General features: G+C 41.5%; 1 protein-coding gene across 9 annotated transcripts in view; it reads right to left on the bottom strand.

Moving 5' to 3' along the window:
* Nucleotides 1-488: 488 nt before the first annotated feature.
* MYB (MYB proto-oncogene, transcription factor) overlaps nucleotides 489-22820 on the bottom strand; it is a 28096-nt gene continuing 5764 nt past the window's right edge. The window contains exons 4-16 of one of the 9 annotated variants that reach the window (XM_086461212.1): nucleotides 22324-22416; nucleotides 21695-21915; nucleotides 19953-20187; nucleotides 19054-19134; nucleotides 18559-18654; nucleotides 16971-17228; nucleotides 15572-15937; nucleotides 13835-13977; nucleotides 13331-13445; nucleotides 13119-13244; nucleotides 12324-12434; nucleotides 11595-11702; nucleotides 489-1927 (exon numbers count right to left, since the gene is read on the bottom strand). In XM_086461212.1, the coding sequence (XP_086317338.1) occupies nucleotides 1811-1927; nucleotides 11595-11702; nucleotides 12324-12434; nucleotides 13119-13244; nucleotides 13331-13445; nucleotides 13835-13977; nucleotides 15572-15937; nucleotides 16971-17228; nucleotides 18559-18654; nucleotides 19054-19134; nucleotides 19953-20187; nucleotides 21695-21915; nucleotides 22324-22416 (2070 nt within the window). In that variant the 3' untranslated portion in view covers nucleotides 489-1810. Of the gene's footprint in view, nucleotides 1928-11594; nucleotides 11703-12323; nucleotides 12435-13118; nucleotides 13245-13330; nucleotides 13446-13834; nucleotides 13978-15571; nucleotides 15938-16970; nucleotides 17229-18549; nucleotides 18655-19053; nucleotides 19135-19952; nucleotides 20188-21694; nucleotides 21916-22323; nucleotides 22417-22820 lie in introns of all 9 variants that reach the window. The other 8 variants (XM_086461213.1, XM_086461214.1, XM_086461211.1 and 5 more) reach the window with 8 other exon arrangements.

Raw genomic sequence — 22820 nt, forward strand, 5'->3', positions numbered from 1 at the left:
TGCCCTGTGCAAGATAATGCATCAGGGTTCAAGGTATATTGTCACCTCTGGTTTTCTTAAGGCAAGCATGAAAAAATCTCTCATACAGTATAGGAACTCCAGAATATTTTGCTCTTATTCAGCTGGGTCCTGACCTAATGGTCTTAGATGAAGAAATAAATTATCCAGTATTTTGGGAGAACAGCGGTTTTGCACAGAAGGTGCAGTAAAGCCTCCCACTGGCTGAAGCTGACCTGGACTTTGGTATCACTAGAGATGTGCGTCAAGTCCACAACACGCTCAATACTTACTGGTTCATGCTGTGCTCTTTCCACTTCCTTAACAATCAATAAGAACCAAGAATGTTGAGGCTACCTATGGTGTGCAAAACTTTATTCTGTACTTAGATAAGTGTGCTGGAAAAAACCTCCTTGGCTTGATTGTTGCCTATAACAACACTGCCAAAACACTAAAAAGACAAACAAGATTAGGAGACCATGCGGGTTTAAGTAAAAAAGAACACACTTTATTTATCTACAAGGCAGTACATTGTCGTATAAAAAATTAAGTGCAGATGAAGCTGCACTGAATGCTATTAAGGCAGCAAAGTCAGAGGCTGTTATAAAAAAAGAAAACCAAAACAATAAAAAAAATTTTAAAAAAAATCAGTGTTTTGCCATATCGATAAAGATTTGGTATGGCAGTACAAAGAACCATGTATTTCTAAGAACCTGATTCAGTACACAAAACCCAAGTTAGGGAACAATTAGCTAGACATGGAACAAAACAGACAACATGAACAAGACAGTGTTCTCCCAAACATATGAAGGTGCAATGCATGCTGTTACAAACCAATGAGAAACGAAACAACATATCTGGACAAAAAAAAAAAAAAAAAAATCTCCCATGAACAGTGTTCAAAAATATTGCTTATAAAAAAAGGGGAAAAATATAAATGATGTAAAAAAAATTAAAATAAAAAGGTCTGAAATGCTAGTGCATAGTCAATTAGCTAACGTTAACGTTTGTTTTCTTTCCATATAAAGCTCTACTGCTCCTTTTACACTAGCAGCATGTCTACACGCTAAGGTCTGTAGCAGCAAAACACAGTATTCATTTGGCATTTACAAAATTAAATTACTGAATAAAAATATAATTTTTCTCATAAATCTATGTTTCATACAGTAATATTTTTTAAAGCAAGCTAATTAACCCCCCCCAAACAGACACACACAATGTATAATTGTCTAGAACCATAACAGAAGAGTATTTCAAGAGGCATGGATGTTTAAGCATTCACAATCTTGATCAGTTTTCCCCCTTTGCACAGACTAGCGTTTGTAGTAATGCTTTTCACTTCAGTATTTTACACCAATGCATTTTGTTCAGTGATTTAAAATATATTTGTTTGAGTACCTGCTCTTTTATTATAAAAAAAATAAACAAACAAACAAAACCCCTCCCCTGGCTAGCACATCACTGAAATAACAATACTGGTGTATTAGGTCTGCTTGATCTCAAAAAGTACAAAAAAATTATCTGTATTATAAGTCTGCACTTAAGATCATTAATTACTGATTCAAACTTAGTACCTAATAATTTAGGCAAGTATCATCTATTAAAAAAAAAAATCCTCTTAAGTTGGGTGAAATCCAACAAGAATATATATGCTGAGTGACTAAATGCACTTTGTGCTGCTCCCAACTGTTGTACCACAACAAAGATAGGCTCTTCTCCCATTCATGAAAAGTTTTCATGCAGAGGAACAGGAATTTCCCAGCGGAGGTGAAGTGTTCTCAAAACCATAATGCTTCTCTGTCCGTTGACCCTTTCATATCACCAGAGTCCGGGTGGGGAAGGCGGCCATGTACTTGCGCGCCTGATCCGTCAGGGCCATCTGATCCTCGATCTTCCCGCAGGATGCCGACTCCCAGGCGTTGTTCAGATGCTAAATTAGAAGCAGGCAGAGAGATTTGGGGCAAACGTCATGTGATTTATTTTTAGCTCCAGCTGAAGCCAGGCCCACTCACCATTAAGTGTTGCATGAACACGCAGTAGGATGTGGTCCCTGAGACTGAAATCTCAACAAAACAGGCAAAAAAGTATCACCCCCACTTCTCAGTGGTGGGCAGACTAGAGGACCTGCAGAGGGGCACACCACAAAAGCCAGGATCCAAACCTCCCCACTTCTCTCTCAAACACTGTCTTCTCTACCAGGCCGTATCTACAGCCTCGCCTTTAATCCTTCCTTTCCATGTCGGGTCTAAAAAGAGAATTTACTTGCAGGTGGACTTTATAGTCAACAGGGCACAGAGAGGCTAAAGCCCACACTTACCACGCTCGGTGCTATAACCACGCACAAACTCCTGCCGAACCTCCGTTCTAGAAATACAGCTGCTCTGCCCCTGCGTCCCTAAACACACCCGACAATCCTGACAGCCTGGCCACAGCCCACAAAAAGTCCCGCGCCCGAAGCTGCTTTCACCTGTGCGCAGCGCTTCGCACGTGCCCTCCGCGCAGAGCTCCTCCGGCACAGGAGAAGGGGGGGGGGGGGGGAGGGGGGGGGGGGGGGGCAGCTCGACTCTCAGCAGAAACAGCATTTTAATTATCGTGTAAGCCATTTCACTTCTTGTGGTATTTATGGAGGTTACAGACACCATTTGGTATAATGTTAAAGTGAGATAAACATATCTGCAGAGCGCTGTGCGTGCTGTATTTATTTACTCACTACACATGTGAGATGTTTCTCATTGCCTTGAGCTATAAACAGTAATGAAATTTCAAGCTCCTGGAATTTACCAGTATACATGCACTTTTTTTTTTTTTTCTATTGAACTCTTTCACTTGCTCAGTACGCCTGCTTTTCCACATTGAGATACTCCCTAAGCCCTGAATAAAAACTATGATTATATAGAGATAGATGTACAAAACTCCTGCATTCCAAAAATGCACACAACTGTAGAAAGCTGTCTGCCAGTGAAGGTATCCCAGTATTGTTGAATAATGAGAAGGGTGCCCAAGATCCACCAACGAAGACAAGTCAGTGAAACCCTTCTCTATTTTCCTATTTTTTCAACAAAGGTCATCTTTGAAGTTCAAGATCTACTCAGTGAGATGGCCAAAGCCTTCCCAACATCTAGGACACCGGGTGAAGCATAATTAGTGGACTGCAAACCATCTGCTAAGAGCAGAACTGTCCCGGCGTGCCCATGCTGCTCCTTCTAGTTGCTCCTTCTAGTTGCTAACTGTGCAAGGGGATCTTTTTATTATTCTCTGGCCTAAAAGTTTAGAGAATGCTCTTCTGACTGTAAACAGTGTTATCTGAGACACATGGATAGTGAAAGGCTGGGCAACATATGAAATATAGATAATTTCTCATAACATGCCCTAATCAGGGTACTGGTACAAACACAGGGGCTGAGGTTCCCTGCCTCAGCGGGCTTACAGTCTGAAAGGGACACAACCAGGGAATAAGTAAGCCGTGTGCCCGAGATGAGGGCAAGCACAGTAGTCCCCTGTAAACTTCTGCTGGGCTTCCCTAAACACAGCTTGCTTTTCTCTGTAGATAAGTTGCAAATGTTGTCTCTGCTCCTGATGCCTGATTGCAGGCAAAACTGCCGAGCTTCAGTGGGAGTTGCCCATGCGAAGGAGAACCTTTTTGTGGGAAAGCCGCATCTGTGAACAAACACACCATACCCCTCTTTTCTAGAGTGGTTCAACCTGGGCCGGCTGTACACCTAGTGCTGTGGCTCAGCCTAGGGTACACACCACAGCCAAAAAGCAGGTGTGACATACTTTCCACATGCCACAGACATGCATGCGACACGCCACAGCTTCTTTTATGTTTTGGTTAAACAGCTTCCAGGGTAACTTTTTCAAAGGCACCTACATCAGCTGGGAACCTACAGCCTCCTATTGATCCTCGGTAGGACTCAGGCACCTGTGAATATTTTACCCTATTGTTTTAGAGGTGTTTGCATCAGAGACCAAATTAATGCCTGGTACACTGCCATCGGTTTTACTTACAAGTCAGATTTGGCCTGTACACCTCAAAAGCAGTTGGTAGTTCCAGAATATCGATCATGTCAAGGGACAAAAATATGTGTCCAACCAGTATTTTCCCCCAAAGCTTCAACCCATTGGTCTAGAAATGAGAGATCAGCAGTCCCTTAAATAACTGAAAACATGTAAGGAAAAGTCCATCTGTCACAGTATGTCAATTTTTAAAAAACAGAAGTAACTTCAGGCAAGGAGTGTCCCAATTTCATAAATTAGGCTTAATTGTTAGTATCTACACTGAGCTCTTTGTATTAACAGCCATGTGCTTAGAAAAGAAAAAAAAAAAAAAAATCTGTATCCTGATATCTCCAACATCTCAGCAGGCTGCTACATGTCACTCATTCCTCTGAAAGCCTGGTCTTCGTTTAACCCGATGTCAGTGCAGCAGAAGCGGCTCAGGCAGGCAGCAACCCTCTGCCCTCCCTTCAGGCTCGGCTACCCTGGAGGAGCACTGCGCTGGAGACACAGCAAGTGACAGAGGATCAGCTAGATCCCCGACGAGTCTGCTTGAAACAACTTACTCAAGTTTTGCCGTAGAGACAGCGCAGGAGAATCTCCCCACTGAGTTTTGAACCTTGTATTATTTTCCCAGAAATATATTACGCTATTTTTTTCCTCTTATGATAAATGTATAAAAAGAGACTTAACTTTGCAGCCTCATTGATGGTGGTGAGAGCTTTGCTCCAGTGAAGAAAGCAGAATTTGACCCAAAGTAGTGTATTTTCTGAAGTAGTATATTTACTAAGACAGTTTTCAATTCTACCCTGGGGAACTCAGATAACATTTAAAGTGGGTATATTTAATAAACATTTTCTGCCTGAAGCCTTGGCTCTTGGCAGCCAACACAACACAAAGCACAATGCCTCTGCCTTGCCAGCCCCGCAGCGCAGAGCCGGAGGCACGTGTGAAAGTCATCCCGACGCAAGAAGTTTAACTTCCCTCCTTGGCAGGGAGCGCTGGGTCCCACGACCCAGGCAGAGCGCCTCGCTGGCTCTGGGCACACGCAGCTGCGGGATCCCTTAGTCAAAAGGGAAAAGCACAACGCCTCCTTCCACGCCGGCATCGCAGCAAGTGTTGACAGGGCTCTGTTACAGGACAGTGGCAGCAGCCCGCAGAAAGCAGTGCTTAGCAAATGTATCAAAAGAGAAAAGACTGGGGCAGAAAGCTAGAGGCATGCAGGAAAACACCACAGAAACCCAAGTCAGACCACTCCTGTTGCAGACCACTCATTGCATCTCCCCTCTCACATTTAAAGGTCCGGCTCTGGAAACACAAAAGCTCTGTAACTAGAAGCCAAATGGCCTGACCCAAAACCCACTGAAATTGATGGGCATGTTTTCATTGATTCAGTGGATTCATCCTACTTAAATTCAGCCATCTAAGAATGAGGTGTTTGTTTTGGCACCCAAATTCCTAGCCAGTGGGGAAAGAAAGCAATTTCTGCCATACAGTTCATTCCATATATATATATATATATATATGTATATATATATATTTATTGCCTCAAAGAGCAGAAGTCCACTCAGTTTTGCTGTCAATTAAAAGAATTTAAGCCTTTTCAGCCAGTACTTCCAGCTGCATTTTTCTCTTCCACACACAGCAGTTTTCTCTAAGTTAAAACAGGGAGTCGGAGAAGGTATACTATGAGTTCCCATAGGATAAAATTACAGACCGTGGTACAATTCCAGCTATGTCATTCTCCCTGGCCCATTTTTTTTTAACCTCAGTAATCCTACCAACACATCCTTCTCCTGGCAGCAAATCTACCTCACTTATCCTGTAATGTGCCTTCAACTGCCCTCAGGCAGATGCGAATTGTAAACAGCCAAAGCTCTAACTGGGATATCCAGTTAAAGCACTTTAAGTAAATACTTGGACCATCTAGAGAAAACAGACCAGAGTAAGGAAAGAGAAGACTGTGGAAAGGTGCTTTTCTAACAGAACTAGTCCTTCTGCACTCAGAGCCTGGACCACCTTTTCATGTGCTGTCTGCATAGCTTAAGAAAGCTCCTGCGTTACGACACCTTGCGTGATAGGACTGGATGCCAAAACCAAACGCTGCTGCAATCCTGCAGTACCGAGCCCCCAAGCTGACAGAAGTGTGGTAAATTAATTCCCATTAATTTAGCCAAGTTGTGCTGGCATTTAAAACCAAAAAAAAAAATCCAAAAGGTTTAAAATATTTAGAAGGCTCAGACTATTAGAAGGTATCTTATCATGTTTCTCTACTGCAAAAAATCTGGACTTCCTGCCAGTTTTCCCTTAGATTACACGGTATGGATAATTTGCAGAACATACCGCTGAAAAGAAGGCTTGCAACAGAAACGCAGTGCTCCTTCTGAAACAGTAAAACAATCAATGCCCTAACAAAGCAATTTCCTAGCAGAATGTGATGCAGATCATGTAGAATAGCATGGCTTTCTATTCTGTGAGGATGTAAAGCCAAGAGAAGCCCTGTTACTTATCAAGACCAGACAGTAAAGACTAATTAAAAACTCAAGTGACCATAAATGAATTCTACTTCATTTGCTAAGGCAGAGCACTACTTCTGCTCATGTTGCTAGTTCTCCTCTGGGGCACAGGACAGCCCAGCTTCCCCAGTTGCTCAGAAATACAGCTTGCTAAATGTGTGAGAGTAAGATAGTCCAACTTTCCAGCCTTTATTATAAGCCTGACACCAGGGCTAGAAAGAGATATTTGGTAGCATTTTTAAGAGCTTAATCCCGAAGCCCTTACTGAGATAAAACTCCTGTCTGAGATGTGTGAGCTTTCCAAGTAAGATTAATGGAAGAAATACGCAAATGGGCTAAGCACCTGCAACTCGCATTAGGATATTCAGTCCCTATCTAGTTTTATCCTTAAGTTGTTTTTTTTTATTCACAGATCAGAACACGTTGCTGCAAATGGCTGATAGTTAAGCTGTCACTTTTCTTCTTTCTGAGAGAGCATCGCCTGTTCGCGGCAGCTGTAACTCCTGATGTGTGAGCCACCCAGATTCTGCTGCCCTGGGAGGAAAACATCCGATGACCGACCTGTAACTTTGAACCTCCTTTTGCTCCCTGTGCCAAGCACAGCTCCTGTACACATCAGCCACTGGCGAGAGAAGGGACAACACAAGTGAGGGAAACCCACAGGGCTACCTTCCCTTCCTGTGCAAATCTTCAACCTCCCCGGGGCTCGAGCACAGCGTGCTTCCCCCTTTCTCTTGACTAAACAAAGAAGAGTATGAGACTTCGGGATCGTCTTGGCCCAAAAAAGCCACAGAGGAAAACCAGAGAAAGCCTGCTGCTGCAGGAGAGCATGCTGCCTCGCCTGTACATTTTGTCTTACAACCAGCTGCAAATGAAATTCTACATTTCACTTTTTAAGCGGAGAAAATTAAGCTCAATGACAGCTCACACTCTTGAAAAAGTTAACCAAGTAAACTGTTTTAAAATCCTTTATACTTGGTCTTTAAAGAAAATGGTTACATAAACCGCTGAAAGTCAGGAAATTCGAGCTGAAACGTGTCAGTCTGTGGTTAAAAAATGGAAAGTGACAGGAGCTAGAGGTTGAAGAGCATTCTCTTTAGCTTGCAGGCTTCTACCTTGAGTTGTTTCCTTTGTTACTGGGGGAAGAGATATCAAAGCAGCTCTATTTTCTTAAAAGGTTCCATTTCATGGTGTCTTTTGATAGCCTGCAGGGTTAGTTGGATGGTCTATGATTTAGCCTACTTTTCTATCTGTTAAAATGTCTATGTTACGATAGTTTGTATTATGTACTGCTACTGCTACTGCTACAGAACATAATGTGAAACAAAACATAACTTTTACATAGGAAGGGCCAGAAACAGAGTTTTTTAAGTAACCTCTTATGAGGCACTATTCAAGCAAATGCTCAGTAGAGATCATCAGTTTGCCACAGTAATGGCTTTGTATGTTATCCCAAAATGTTAATCCTGGAAAAGTTCTTAGTGAAGCAAAAAAACTCCCTACAGTGGAATTGAGTATTTCTGAGTGACAAAAAAACAGGTTGTAACTAACTCCACCAATATAAAGCAGAAGTATTTGGGGTCCATGCAATGGAGTGTAAGAGTAATTCTACTCCAAGGCATCACGTGGGTTTGGTGAGACATCTGTTCCTGCCAGCAAGAGAATTCCCAATGCACAACCATGAGATTTGCCATGCAGGATAAAGAAGCTGGCTGAACTTTCACACCTTACCAGAAAGATCCTACACACAGCTGCCTTCACATCCAACGTTTCACAAAGACTTAACCAGGGGATCAAATGAGGCTGAAGCCCAAACTCTTCTTGGGTCTAAGGCGGCTTTTTCTCCCATTGCTCTACTGCCACACTGATACCACCTTATTCCCAGTGCAGTTATACGCACCTACCTGACCTCACACGTCAAATGATGCAACATTCTCTTCGTCCTAAGTGACGGTGAATCATATCATGCTATCAGATATGGTCATCGACCATTATTTACAAAGTTGCACATGATCCTTTGTGTATCCAAAATGCAGTACAAAATATCCCTAGAGATTTCTTTGAACATTTGTTACTCTTGCCTTCTTTGGAATTTAACAGCAAAACAGTAGGTAATCAGGCATTTTGGTGAGTTTATTGCTAGCCAAATATATTTTCCTTTATGTAAATGCAGTGCAAATTATTAAAGCAATGAAAAATACTGCAGGCTGGTAAACATACTACCTCCCTCTTATGTAAGTCAAATTTAAAAGAAAATGGAATTTTAAGAACCAAACATATTTTAAAAAAAAATGTTTAGTGCACTCTTTCTTTCTCCCTTCCCTCTCTGTGCACACGTCCCAAGGTGCAGACAGTGCTGTAATTCTTACTTGGACTGAAGTCAATGAGAATTTGCCCAAGTAAGAACAGTTGGATCAGGCCCAAAATATTAACAGCAGCAATGTAAACATATGCAGACACAATTCAGTTTCACCCAGATGAGTTCCCTGGTGTTTAAAGTCTACCTGCATGGAATCAATGGATTTAGTCCAGTGTTTGTGTGTGTGTACATGTGTGTGGGCAATATACCAAATTATATACTAGAAAGCATAGAACAAGAACATAATAAAAACAGATCATGTACAAAATGCTACCAGTCAAGATCAAGCGCAAACACTAACATTTTCAACTGCTTTGCACCCTTCAGACACGCTGTGTTCTCATCACAGATGTCTGGCTCCACTGGGACGGAGAGAGAGAAGCATTAGAGGCAAAGCACCAGCAGTTTCTGGCATGAAAGGGAGCCAGACCGCCTGTCCTTTCTGAGCTGTATGCGGACAACTACCCTCTGACGTGAGGCCAAGCAGCCTTACCAGGGATGAAGCAGATTCCCTTTTAACCATGACACTAAGTCCAATTCAGAGAGCTCAGCGACTGGCAAACAATACTGCATTGTTATAAATGTCTGTATTTCGTTCTGAAAAAGCTGCCTATGCCACTGTCACAGAAACCTCTAGCCTCATTCTTCATTTAGGATTATGCTTCAGCTGAAACACTCAATGATTCTTCTTCGACAGAGACAGTAGTTTTACCTTCATACTGGCTCACCAAGAAGCTGCATAAGTTCATTTGGGGGCTTTGTACAACAGCTTTTTCTTTCAGTTCAACATGTTTTAAACACTAAGATGAGCTGGGAAGTCCTTTTTAACTCAGTTCCAACTTAAGGAAAAGTTCTCTTTATTCAAACAATGAAAATACCTGACTTTTAACGTGCTTTTCCTGAGCAAGGACTGAAGAATGAGATCCAGAATGGCCCACAAATCGACTCGTGTAAACTTCCTCAACAAAATCAGCGTGAGTGAGGAGAGAAGGTTAAACAAGCCCTTTCACTTACAGCAGCTTGTAAAGAAATTATTTTTAGATAGCAGGAAACATTACACTGTTATGCCAAAGATCAAAAGATCCTGTTTTACAGGCACCTCAAATGCTTTGCTTTTATTACAGGCAGAGTGCAGGCAACTACCACTAACAGGACAACCCACAACATACTCTGTTCAGATACCTGAAAATGTTGCCCGAAACCTACGGAGGAGCCTGGAGTCTGGCCAGGGGACATGGCCAGGTGTCTGTGCGCTGGCAAGGCAGTGGGACCAGCAGCCTCCTTCCACGCACCAGCCAGGCAGCTCCAGTGACCCCCTGCAAAGCTGGAGCCCTGGGCTCCTTTCCCGTGAGATGGCCCGAATTCAGCCTCTAAATAACTGCCCTAACCCAGGGGCAGTGGATCTTCAAACCCTCCTCTTAGCCATCTACCATGGTGCAGCTAAGAAACACTGTTCATAAGAAAAAGACCAAATAAGTAACAGGCAGTGTGAGTCTTTGGCCTCTATGGACACCCCCATGCAGTAGGGTGACAGAGGCCCTGCTCGCCAAAGCTGTGTTTCACCAAACGATTCTGCAATGCAAAATACAAACCTACTCCACGGCAAACTGTGCCAAACAGGGACATGTGTGAAATTTTAATATCCCACTTTATAATGCCTAGGTATTATGTAATGCCCAGATCCTTAATCAAAACCAGGTTTTGTTCATTTCTTCCTATTGTAAATAACTCATAATGTAAATTATGGAAAGAGGGGGGAAAGAAAGGATTAGCCATGTGGACTATCTGTCTGATAGTCAGGAACTATGGAGTTATAATTTCCTTTCTGACAGTGACTCAGAATGAGACAGTGACTTCTCCCTCAATCTGCCTGCGAGGAGAGGGGATATAAAATCACTTATTCATCTACCTCAAAAGTACGAGCTCTGGTGGAAGGATAATTGATCATTAGCTACACTGTGTTTCATTCTCTGAATGACTTCTCTCCACAAGAGTTGACAAAGAGGCTGCTAATGACTTTGGTGAGCTTTGGATCAGGCCCTACGTGTAACAGCTATATTTTAAAGTACAGCAAATGTGTATGTTTCTTAACACTTAAAAAAATTTACATATGTAAAACCCATCCTCACATCTGGCTTACATTAAAACAGTCACACATTTCATTAAGTTCAGAGATCCCAAGACATACAACTGGCCATAAGCATTATGAGGCCCCTTCAGACCACCATTTACCGTCACATTTCTGGTGGCACCTCAGCCTGAGCTCAAGGAAAGGACATCCTGGTGCTTGGCTGGATGGTCAATACTGACCACATCTGTGCTGGCCAGCCGGGCAGTGCCAGAGTCTCTGCTCTTGCCCCAAGGCTGGTGACAAGTTCTGGCCACCACCACACCACTCAACTCTCCTGCTCTCCAAAACAACAAAGCTGCCCTCAAGAAGACTATAAGAAAACACCTCTGGCCCACGTTATTTCTCAATCCGACCGATTTAACACTGGAGCCAGGTGAGTTACAATGCCCCACGCACGGGGCTTTGCCCTGTTTAGCTTTCCGGTGCAGCTGTAGCCTCCATGTCCTCACGCTCCACAGGTAAAGTGAGATCCTCAACCACGTTCATCTGAACATTTCAGTCTTCCATATTCAAAACTTAAAACCACTCTGTGAGAAACCAATGTATCTTCACGTATTTTTGTACACAAAGCATATTTTTATCAAAGAATAGTTACCTGCAGAGGACTAGCTAGCGGCCTGTTCCTCGGTACTGCAAATGTTTTGTGAAAACTACCATCCTCTTCAGATGCAGGCATCTTTAAAATGGAGCTGGTAAGAAGATTCTGAACAGGAAAAGAAAAAAAAACAAAAACCAAACGGTTTTCAGTGACTCAAGAGAACAACCTGAATTCAAACGTATTAAAAACAAACTCAGCCTGACTGCAGAAGGTGCAACACTGGGCATGGTCACAGACAGAGCACTCAGCCTGGGGGCCCTGGGTCTTGGCTTTGCAGGAACACTGTCACATGCAAAGGTTTTTCATCCAGTGAAACTCCCAAGTGCAAGAGTAACAGTAACACTGAACAGTCCCAGCGAAGCAAAGGGAACTGTGCTCATGCAAGGTCTCCTTTGCACAAACCAAAACAGACTCTCTTTCTTTTACCAGTTTTAACTCTGTGACCTAGTCATTTCTATACACAGGTGCAGGCATCCTCCAAGTGCAGGCTCATTACAAAGGCTGTGGGCTGCACAATGCCTGCAACTTCTGCTGCCTTCTATAGGCACTACAGTCATCTAATCAAGAGTGGGATTCTTATGCTTAATACAGGAAAACTATATGGAAATACTGAATAATGCCTGCTTGTGAGGAAGGTCAGGCAAAACATTTTCTCTCTTGCATTTAAGAATGGAACAGGGATGTAAAACAGAAAAATCACTTTGTGGTGTGAAAACTTGCACTTACTGGCACATCTTCCATAGCAGATGCATGCGTAAAGAGCTGAGTGTTTAGGTTTTCTCCTTCCCAGTGATTCGAGCAAAAAAAATTTCCAACTTTATCTGTTGGAGACTCCACCTGAAAGCAGGAGAGGCATCATGATAAAACCCAGTACCTAACTGACCAGCAGGAGATTTATCTGTGAGTTTCTTAATAAATTGAGTAAATATTTTTCAGGGCCATGCATAACACATGTTTACAGCGCTCTCTTTTACACCACCCTTGCTCTTTGCAGAAGAAAAAACTTCAAGGTTCTCAAAAAAATCCCCACCTAATAAAACTTTGAATACTTGCACTCAGCGCTCTGTCAGTATTCAGGAGTTTAATCCCCTAGAAAGGATTGAGAATACATGTATTTTTAGAACTTTAGTGACAAAGTAATATAATGCAATGTCCTCAAATGTTCAGGTTTCTAAGTCACTCCATGAAGCTTGGTCCCCGTGGGGTTCTTCTATAGTTTTCACCAATATTAGAAAGATTCAATCCAAATTCCTATCTAATTTTTTTTTCTTTTTAAGTTTCAAACAAAACCTGCATTAGAACGGCCCCAGCAAACCCCTGCTGAAAACAGCAGAAAGACTTCTGTGGAAATCAATGGGAGATGAACTAGGCATGCCTAGTACACTATATAGAACCGACACTAAGATCTTGGGGCTCACATGAAAGAAAAACAGACACAGCTATTTAACAGAAAAGGTATTGGTATAAGCTTCTCAGTGAAAACTGCTGAATTAAATTGCCTCAGGTAAGTTTGAGATTTACCTCTTGTTTGATTTTCTTCAGCAAAGGGGGTCCACTTTCATGTAGCCCAGCCACTATTGCAGATTCCTCTGACTCCTGCTTGATAACATCCTGCAGATCTTCTACAAGATGAGTCGGAGTTTGAGGCTGAAAGGAAGAAACGTTACATCCAAGTCCCAGAACATCCCCCTGCACTACTATCAAAGCAACTTTTATCATTGTTTCCTTCTTACCAGCATCTTCAAAGGACCATATTTGATTTCCTGAGCTGCAAGTGCATTTTTGAATGGAGTGGGTGTTCTTGGAGAGCTCTCTAATATCGACCTCTTGATTGCTGGAGTTCTGAAACTTTAGAAAGAGAGAGAAAAACTTTAAAGGAACATGCTTGAAAATATTACGTCTTTACAGAAATACATGCATACAGGCAGTGGCTGCTGTAAGACTTGTACAAGTATTTTCCTACAATCCTACAATCCAATTTGGTTTTCTGGCAGAACATCTATTTAACTGTGATAAGGTGGAATGGCTTTATTTAAAAAACTGGTGAGTCTATATGCATGATTGTTTTGTATTAATAACCTACCTCCACAGTTATAAAGTGGAAGTTTTACTCCAAACTAAGAAAAATCTGAATGTGTTAGCAAAGAACTCTGCAGGAAGCATACAGTGACCCAGCACTTCAGTTGCGTGCAGACCTGAAGAAATGAACCCTTATGAATCTGACAAGACAGACTTACACATGATTTTCTTTCTGAGCTTTGAACGTCTGGTCCCTGTGGAACGGCGTGGTAACAGCCATCTTATGGCCACACACTGGTGTAGAAGTTAGCGCAGGGTTGTCCAGGTTCAGGTTCTCATGATTGGATGAGGTGTTTAAGAACTGCAGGTAGGAAAAGGAAAAATCAACAGGAATATCCAGATTACAACGTTGATTTCTCAAGTAGTTGTTATTGAACAAAACAAAAAGAAATTATTTCCTTCTGATTGACATAAGTGATTCTCCTGACCCCGGGACGCAGGCAGGTATATATGGCGTGCCTGACTACACGGCAAAACAATACTCAACTGTTTGGCTAGAGCGCTCGGGAAGCCAAAACGTGCGTTTCTAGAGAGGGAATTTATAAAGAAATTGACACTCCATTCCAGTGAGAAACACTTTCCACCACTTTAAGACACATATCTTAAAAGCCTGATTGGGATTTTCTGCAAATACATTTTAATTAATATTAGGAGCAGTGTGCCCAAGTAAGAACTGGCTGAAAATGAGTAAGGGATGTTTCAGGGATAAATCCACAGGAAATGGGGCTAAATTCCACGAAGATTTTTATAGGGAGTCCAGGTGCTTTTAAGGCAGTAAATAAAATGTTTATGACAGGAAAATAAATTTCCTCTCGTCTCTCAAAACAAAGTGCTCCACTTTCACAGCATAAAATGAAAACTGCCACCTGTGATGGGTGGATGGAGTGTTTTGGAATGGAAAAAGCTGACTGAAAAGGAGGTAGCAGTACTAGTTTGGATAAAATTGCTTTTGCTTGACTTCTGCCTAGTAACCTAAAATACTGTTTCCATTTCTAGCATTTACAAATCTGTAAGTGTAGTGGTATCCTTTATTCTGACAACAATTCACTGTATTACCTTCTAGACTCAACTTGCATCAGATTTAAATGCACTTTATAAAAACATGGCATGTAAGAAAATACGGATTTCACTGGATAAATGATAGATGATTAAAATACCTAATTGGTAATGGGAGATACAGTGGGAGATCATTACATGTGATCTTTTACTATCCTTCATGAAACAGTGTTTCTCTGACTTCAAGGACTAAAGCCAAACCAATGCAAAACCAACACAAATGGACAAACAAAAAAACCAAAACACTTTTAAATAGTGCTACAGCTGTGAAACAAAGCAACCATCGGCAGAAATTTGGAAGTGCACACCAGGACATTTTAACAGGCCATTTTCCTCCTCATTCCTATTCCGCTCCACCCCACATGGCCTGCGTTGATGACGGTGAGCTGCGATTTGAATTTTCTGGTTGTTGTCGGTTTGTCTCACAATCTGAATGCTATTTAAATGTAGTTTGGGGTTTTCTAGGTCAGTGAATCATATTGTAAGTGGACAGAGATGGAAAGTATTACAAAAGATCAGAAATGTTAAACTCTAGTAGTTGAAGGAGTCATCAGCAAAAGCAAAGCAAGCAATTGTATTCCTCTACGAAAATGATCCAAATCAAAAAAAAACAAACCCAAGCCCCACAGAAGAATTTAAAATAAGAGAATCAACAGTTAGCTCGCTGATGATCTAAACTCAGCAGTGAAGACTAAGAGCAGTGAGAAGATTCAAACACAGAGTGAAATCAACAAGCGCAACGGTAATTAGTCATTTGTTCCAAAGGATTAGTTTCTAAATTGTTAAGGCCAGGGTGACTTTTGAGAATTAGTAACATCTGTGCAGAAGTCTTGGTCTACCTGCGAGGGAGAGAAGGGCAGGCTTTTGACAGGGGAGCGCTTAGGAGGAGTTGAGCTGCTGACGTCAGCTAGGACCAAGGTGCTACTGTGGCCACTGGCTAAGGGGCTGGAGTGTTCTCTCCTTTTGTGAAGAAGGACCCATGGAGCCGTGCTGCCCTGTGAGGCAGATAAGGACTTTGGTGAGCCAGGAGAGCCCTGACTCGACATGATTTTGTTCAAGTTTGTGATGGGCTGTCCTTGAGCTCTACAAGCACTGGTCCCTCTTTGCTGAAGCTGCATGACTTTGCCTGAGGGAGCTTTGCTAGCCGAAGTGTCTGTGTCTTCAAAGAATTCAAAACTGCTGAGATCACCCCATGATGAAGGATCCTGAAACAACGTGGGAGGCACGGAGCTATAAGACAGTGTATAGTGCCACCTCATGAAAATACAGTGCTAGGATATGCCCATAACCAACAACAACAAAGTCTTTCCCAGTTCAATTCAGCTTGACCCTGTTATTTGAGTAGTAACACTGTGAATGGTCATTTGCGTTTTCAATATATATCTCGACTACATCAAACTGTCTAACATCCTAGTAGCGTTGCTGGCAACTGAGTCCAAAGTCCCAAAGAAACAAAGAGCCAAATGTCCTTACTATCTACTCGCCCAGGGTTTTCTGCTTGGTATGAAGACAGTGCCTTTTGCTACCAAAAAACATGTGCCTTGGGCTCCAAACAAAGACTGGTCTCCTCCTAACCTGCACTCCTGCTCTGGGCGAGCTGAGTGGGACATGACGCTGCATGAAGCGGACACCTCTGCTGCTGAAGGAGGGTGCCACCAACAAACGTATTTCAACGTGCCACGTTATTCTGTTACACGTAGTATCCCAGAAACCACAATGAGAAAAGGCCCGTGTCAACATCAGTCAGCTACCTGTAATTTAAAATGTGTTTCCAGTTCTTCACATATGCCAGGGCAAGCTCCTTCAACTTTGAGAAGCAGCTATTGAAGCTGCAACAAAAACTTTTAGAAAACGATGCAGATACATGCGCAGCTACACATAAACCTATGGCATGTGTCACTTAAAATCTTTAATGGTGTCTCTGATTTTACTTTAAGGACACTTAATATCAAGAGATCGTTTCAAGCTCCTATCGTGCAGTTTGCTAAAAATCACACTCCCACAACAAGATGTAGCAGGAAAGGGAGACACCCACAAAAAGCATACACATCCACACTCAAGGGCTTCATTTATGAGCAGCCGTGTTTTGTTATGTCAGAAACTAAACTTCAGATCTTGTAGCAATTAGAAGTTACTTGGAAAAAAAAAAGAAACACATTTAGGAAACACATGTCCCAGCTCCTCTCCCCTTACTCCTTGATCACACACAAATCCACCTGAGGCGGCAAGTCTACTTACGGAGTCTATTAACTGGAGTGTTTCTGCAAATTCTAAGAGATTCTTAACATTATCCAGGATGTTGCTCTGGTGAACAATCATGCACCGTGCAGGGGATGCACTTTCTTCAGGTAAGCAACCGTGATCCACTGGTGGAGATGGAGTACAGTGGTGATGTTCCCCCAAACAGGAAACAGGTGCATTGTCACCACTGGTCCTGGTACTGTCAGCAATCGCTGTGCTGTGCCAGCCAGGGTAGTTTGATGTGTGGTTCTGTGTCTAAAGGAAGAAGAAAAAAAAAAGAAAAGGGGGGGGGAAAGGCAGAAGGAACTTAGCAATGAAATTGCACAAGGTGTCAGATGCCACTGGAGGAAAGATAAAAGTAGTTGCATCATCATCTAAAAGCCTATGCCTATGAAACAATTGTCAAGATGTTTCCTTTCATCAGTGCAAGATCTCGTTTTAAGTAATATCGGCATTGTATTTGTTATCCCAAAGTTACCTCATAATTTACTTCCAGGATTACGAGCATGTATCATTACTAACACATAATCAATCCATACTGTGTTACTCCAAAAGCTCACAAAGTGTCTGCAAGTCATTTTCTGTGAGAAGCAAGAAACGGCAGGATTTCCCTACTGAGCGCTCAGCACTGTAGAAGACTAAAGGGTTTAAGAGTTAGAGTTGCTTTTGTTTGCTTATCTCCTTTTCTTCTTCTGTCCCTGTCTAATGCTACAGCTTACACCAATGCAATGGAGAGGCTGTCAAATCAACGTGGTTAGGAAAGCAGAAGAACAAATTAACAGAAGTTTCTTTCCAGTGTGATCATGCAACAGAAGAAATTGCAAAACATTAACTAAAGTTAAAAAGTGGCCAAACTAACGTATCATGCATGCAGTTGTTTTACTATTAATTTAAATATTACCCAAAAAAAAAAAAAAAGAATCTGCTGGCTATCACCTATCTTCAAAAACGATTTGGGGATTCTTGGCTTTGCTGATGGTGTTAAGCAATTACATAAGGGTTTTCGCACATCAACATCCAATGGCATATACAATAAAGTGTGAGAATTCAGTAATAGCCAGCATTTGCTCCACACATGCAGTTATGAAGAATCTAACATTATTCGGAGAAGTAAAACAAACTGTCGAACATGCACCAAGCCTGAAGCTTACAAAGTGTATAAAACACAGCTGAAGGAAAGAATACAACAGAGAAGAAAAATCTAACGTGCAGGCACTACATTTTCATCACATGAACCATCGCACACTTTAAGAAATGCAGATCCCATTGATTTAAGATCTGTGGGACTTTTCATCTTCGTACAATCATTATGTTTCCAGTATTACATCACATTACAGAGCCCAGCCCTGCTCCCACTTTGCAAAGTAAAATACCTGCAAATTGTTTGCTTATTTTTTTTCAATAAAAGAATTTACGAAGCAAATACGGATTACATATGTGCTATGTTTCATACTTTTAAAACGGAAATATAGAGCCTTGATTAGTATCGAAGGCAGAGGGGGAGTAAAAAGTTAAAAAGACAAGCACTGGGGTAATGCTGCTATCCCTCCATCCAAGCACACAGTGACAATCTTACTGGTAATGCCTGCTGCCCTTTCAGTTCATTCTCAGTCGACATTAGTAGCAACTCTAATTCCTTTATTCGTTTTTCTTTCTCAGGGTCTTCATCATTATAGTGTCTCTGAAATTAAGAGTTAAGGGAAAAGAAAAGATAAAGGTCCGATAGGATGTAGCAACTAAAATGCTTATGGCTTGCCGTCCTGTGGTTATAATAGCCAAATTAGACTCAAAGATGAAACAAACGTCAATTGTGCTTTCCACTACCAAAGTCCCTGCTGAATTTCAGTATAGACATTTGAAATGGAGAAAGTGAAAGCCATCACACCAGATGTCAACTATTGTGTTTTAAATCCACTTCAGAAGAAGCAATTATTAGCCATGTTAGAACTCCCCCACCTTCCCCATTTTATCTCTTCACCACACTTATTACATTAAAACATTTCCTTAATGTATGATGTCTGCATTTTGACTTACAAATGTTTAATAAATAGACTCTTGAAATGAGGTTCAAGTTATCTACCTGAATAGCTGCGGCAGCTGGCTGAGGAACATTGACAATATTTACATGCAGTGCTACTGGATATGGGATCTGACCAGGGACCTAGGCCAAAAAGCAAAAGACACTACAAGTTATTATTTCTATCATACTGTCTGCCTGCATGGTGAATTTGTGTTAAACATACTTTGGTTTTAGGCACTTAATATTTATATTCTATGGAGATGAAATACCAAAAACCCCAATAATGTTTATAAGAAAAGTAAAGTTTTTTACAAATATGACAGTGAGCATTACAGAGGAAGAAAGAAAATCCATATATGAAATATCTACCCTTCCTGAACGAGAAAATATGAATAATTTATAGAGGCATTTGTAAGATTTTTCTAAATTGAAGTGAAAATGCAAAAGATGCAATTTATTATCATCTAAAACTCTACAGTGTAACTGTCTGAAGCAGCAGCTTGTTTCATTATTAATCATTAATAAAAGAAATCAGATTAAAACCAATACTTGTTTACTTGGTTCCAACAGGCAACCCACAAACAGAATATTACTGAAGGGAACGTGGGAGATTTTGACATAGAACACAGAATTAACCAGATTCAACTGATCTCCAAGAAATGTCATATTCACCACTATAAGAAACTACTGGAAACATGTTCACTGCTTATAAGACGTTAAAAACGCTGAACCCGATTCAAATCACCTGAATGCTAGCCAATTTGAAATGTACATATTTTCATCACTGAATGAAGTCAAAGTCAAAGAAGACCTTGCCTGACACCAAACACATACGAGTCCACCAAGGCTGGGAGAAACCCCTTTGCGCTTCCTGAAAACAGGCATGGCTGAATTGCACCCACCTATTCAACAAAGCAAAACAACCCAACCCCCACTCCCCTCCATTTTCAGGCGCTTACGTTTTGTGGCTCAGAGATGTGGTAGTAGGGGTAGTCACTGCTCAGCGGGGGCTGGCTGGCTCCTGGCAGCTGTGCAGAAGGCGGGTTGTGAGCAAAGGCCATCAAGTGGTTGCTCTTCTGAAAGCCAGCAGCTCCTGAGGAGTGACAGGCTTTGGAGGACTCCTGCAGGTAGCCCTCCTGCTCAACCTTGCGGCGCATGGTGGAATTCCAGTGGTTCTTGATAGCATTATCAGTTCTGGAACAGAAATACATACATTTGAGGAGTTTTCAAAACGAGCGTTTCCAACTCAAACAGATTAATAGGCAAGTAACTGCTGTTGGCGTTTCTGTTTAAACCTTGAGCTGTTCTCTGACCTTCCTCCTGTCCCCACCTTTACAAATACAACTTCTCAGGAAAGATGCTCAGTATAAAAGGCAGGGGAAAAGACAAATGGGCCATGGCTGTTTATGTACTTTTTAATGCAATCACTAAGCCTTAGGTCCTCAAACTGTAAGAAATTAGTACCTTCAGCTTCAACTCATTCCCATGAGGTGAGGGGACAGATAACACCCCTTTGAGGCTACCCTAAAGGACTTGCCAACACCATCTTCCTAAGTCTTAGTATTACAGTGGGGTTTCATTGTATCTCACTGCAGAGAACAGCTGTGAAAAGACTAACTTCCAAGCAACTTTCCAAGTGACAACCTAGAAAATGACAACATCCTGCTTATACACACAAATTCAGTAAACAAAGCTGTTGAGATTTTTCTTAAATGCAGAAAAACTGAGATTCTAATTCTCACATACATGAGTCAGAAAAAGCAAACTTAACTAGTCTGTGAGATTTTTAAGAGTACGCTTAGAAACAGCTCCTCTATTTGAAAAATATCACCACCACACGGTATCTTTGAAAGAGGTATCTGTGATGTGTGGAAGCTACAACAAAACTTTCCAAGGGGTAATTCCTTTATTGTTTTCTTCTAGAAGGTGAAAGCAGACTAGGGAATGAACGCTTAAAAGGCTACCATGATCTTAGGCACTATATTTAGATCTTGAAGATGTTTCACCAAATAGCAGGAATAAAAATGGAAAGGGAAACCTCTCCCTTGCTTACTTCACTTGCTTGACTACACTTTGCTGAGTCACTTCTACTACAGAGCAAGTAAGACATTGAGTCTCTGAAACTATATGCACAGCATGCATAAGCTTTCAATGAGACAGTATTTCCAGGACCAGAGTTTGAGGAAGTCAGTTTCTCCTGTTTTATGCATGGATTTTTAACAGGTCAAAATCATCTGGATCATTCAGCAGCAATTACAAACGTCGAAGAAGCCTTCTCTTCAATTATTCTGAATAAACAGACTGGATTTCATGTTGCAGGTATACCCTTAGATGAATGTAAATTATGTTCCACTTGCAGATCCTTCCCTGTTAAATCAATTTCAATTCTGACAGTTATTGCAAGCACAAATAAGATTGCACAGACATTTAGGAAACTGTAATGGTCTTGCTCTAGTTACTGGAGTTTTTTTATCAATGGCCAACATTAAAAGCATGTAAAAATAGCACACCGTTCCATGTACTGACCAAACGGCACAGTTCCCCACTGAGAAAAATGTACATCGATGTCATTGGCTTTCCAGGTTTTGATTCCAAAATTTTTTGATTTATAAAGCGCAGCCTGAGTCAACTGAAATGGACTGCTCAGACCTGCAGCTTTTTCCTTTTTTCCTATTTGAGAGCTAAAGGTATATGTCATTACCGTCCAGGCAGCAACTTTGCAATTTCTGCCCATCTGTTTCCCAGCCTCTTGTGTGCCTGGTAAATAATCCTATCTTCCTCTTCTGTCCAGGAGGTTTTCTTCACTTCTGGATTCAAATGGTTGTGCCACCTCTCCCTGCACTGTTTTCCAATCCTTCCCTTCAAATGCTTAGCAATGACAGACCAGCGCTTTGGACCGTATTTCTGCACGAGTTCTATTACCTTCAAAGAAGGACATAAAAACTGCCTGTATTTAACGATGCATAACGAATCAATGAAATTTTTCTGTGGTGGAGCAATATTTTCAACAACATTTCTCAAAATTGCCACGGTAAAACTAACACACAATTAAGGTTCCCCACTTCCCATTTATACTTTTACCCAAAAGGAAAAATCTGGTAGTAGTTAAGGCATTTCTAGACTGCAGTTCTACATTACAGTGCTGTAAAGCAGCATTAATTAGCTTGCATAGAAAATTTAGAAAGCACTACACAAATACTAAGATACTGACAGGACCGGTCTGCCTCTGGCCATATTAGAGTTGAGACCACTGAAGTCTCTAGGAGTTTTGCCCCAACACACGAAATCCGGTAGTAAGGCATTAATCAGACAGAAAGGAAAATTGATTACCCTTTGATCCTCCTCTTTAGTCCATGGGCCTTTAATAAGTTCTGGGTTTAGTACCTTCTGCCATCGGTGCTGGCACTGAACATCTGTCCGATTCTAGTGAAATGTAAAATATGTAAAGTACATCATTCTTTAGACATGATGAATGTAGAGTGATAGCGCTCTCATCTAGGCACACTTGTTCCCAACATATTTCACTGCCAGCTATGACTACTAAACAATGTGGAGTCTGAGAAGAAGCTGTTCAACTACCAATTTGCTCACTGAAGTAGATCAGATTTCCATCATTTCTGCAGTGAGGACCGTATCACCAAAAATACACAAACTGAATCTTCACCATCAACACAATAGCTGTCATGCTTTCACATGCAGTATTTCTACAACAGCTGAAGTGTTCACAAAGCAATTAGCTTCTAAACCATACTTACAACTCATCAAAGCTATTTTTCCTCCGTGCTGAGACACTTTGTTTCAGTGTCACATTGACCATCTGCGGTGCA

The sequence above is a fragment of the Leptosomus discolor genome, chromosome 2, assembly GCF_034619465.1.
Source record: "Leptosomus discolor isolate bLepDis1 chromosome 2, bLepDis1.hap2, whole genome shotgun sequence".
Classification (NCBI taxonomy): Eukaryota; Metazoa; Chordata; class Aves; order Leptosomiformes; family Leptosomidae; genus Leptosomus; species Leptosomus discolor.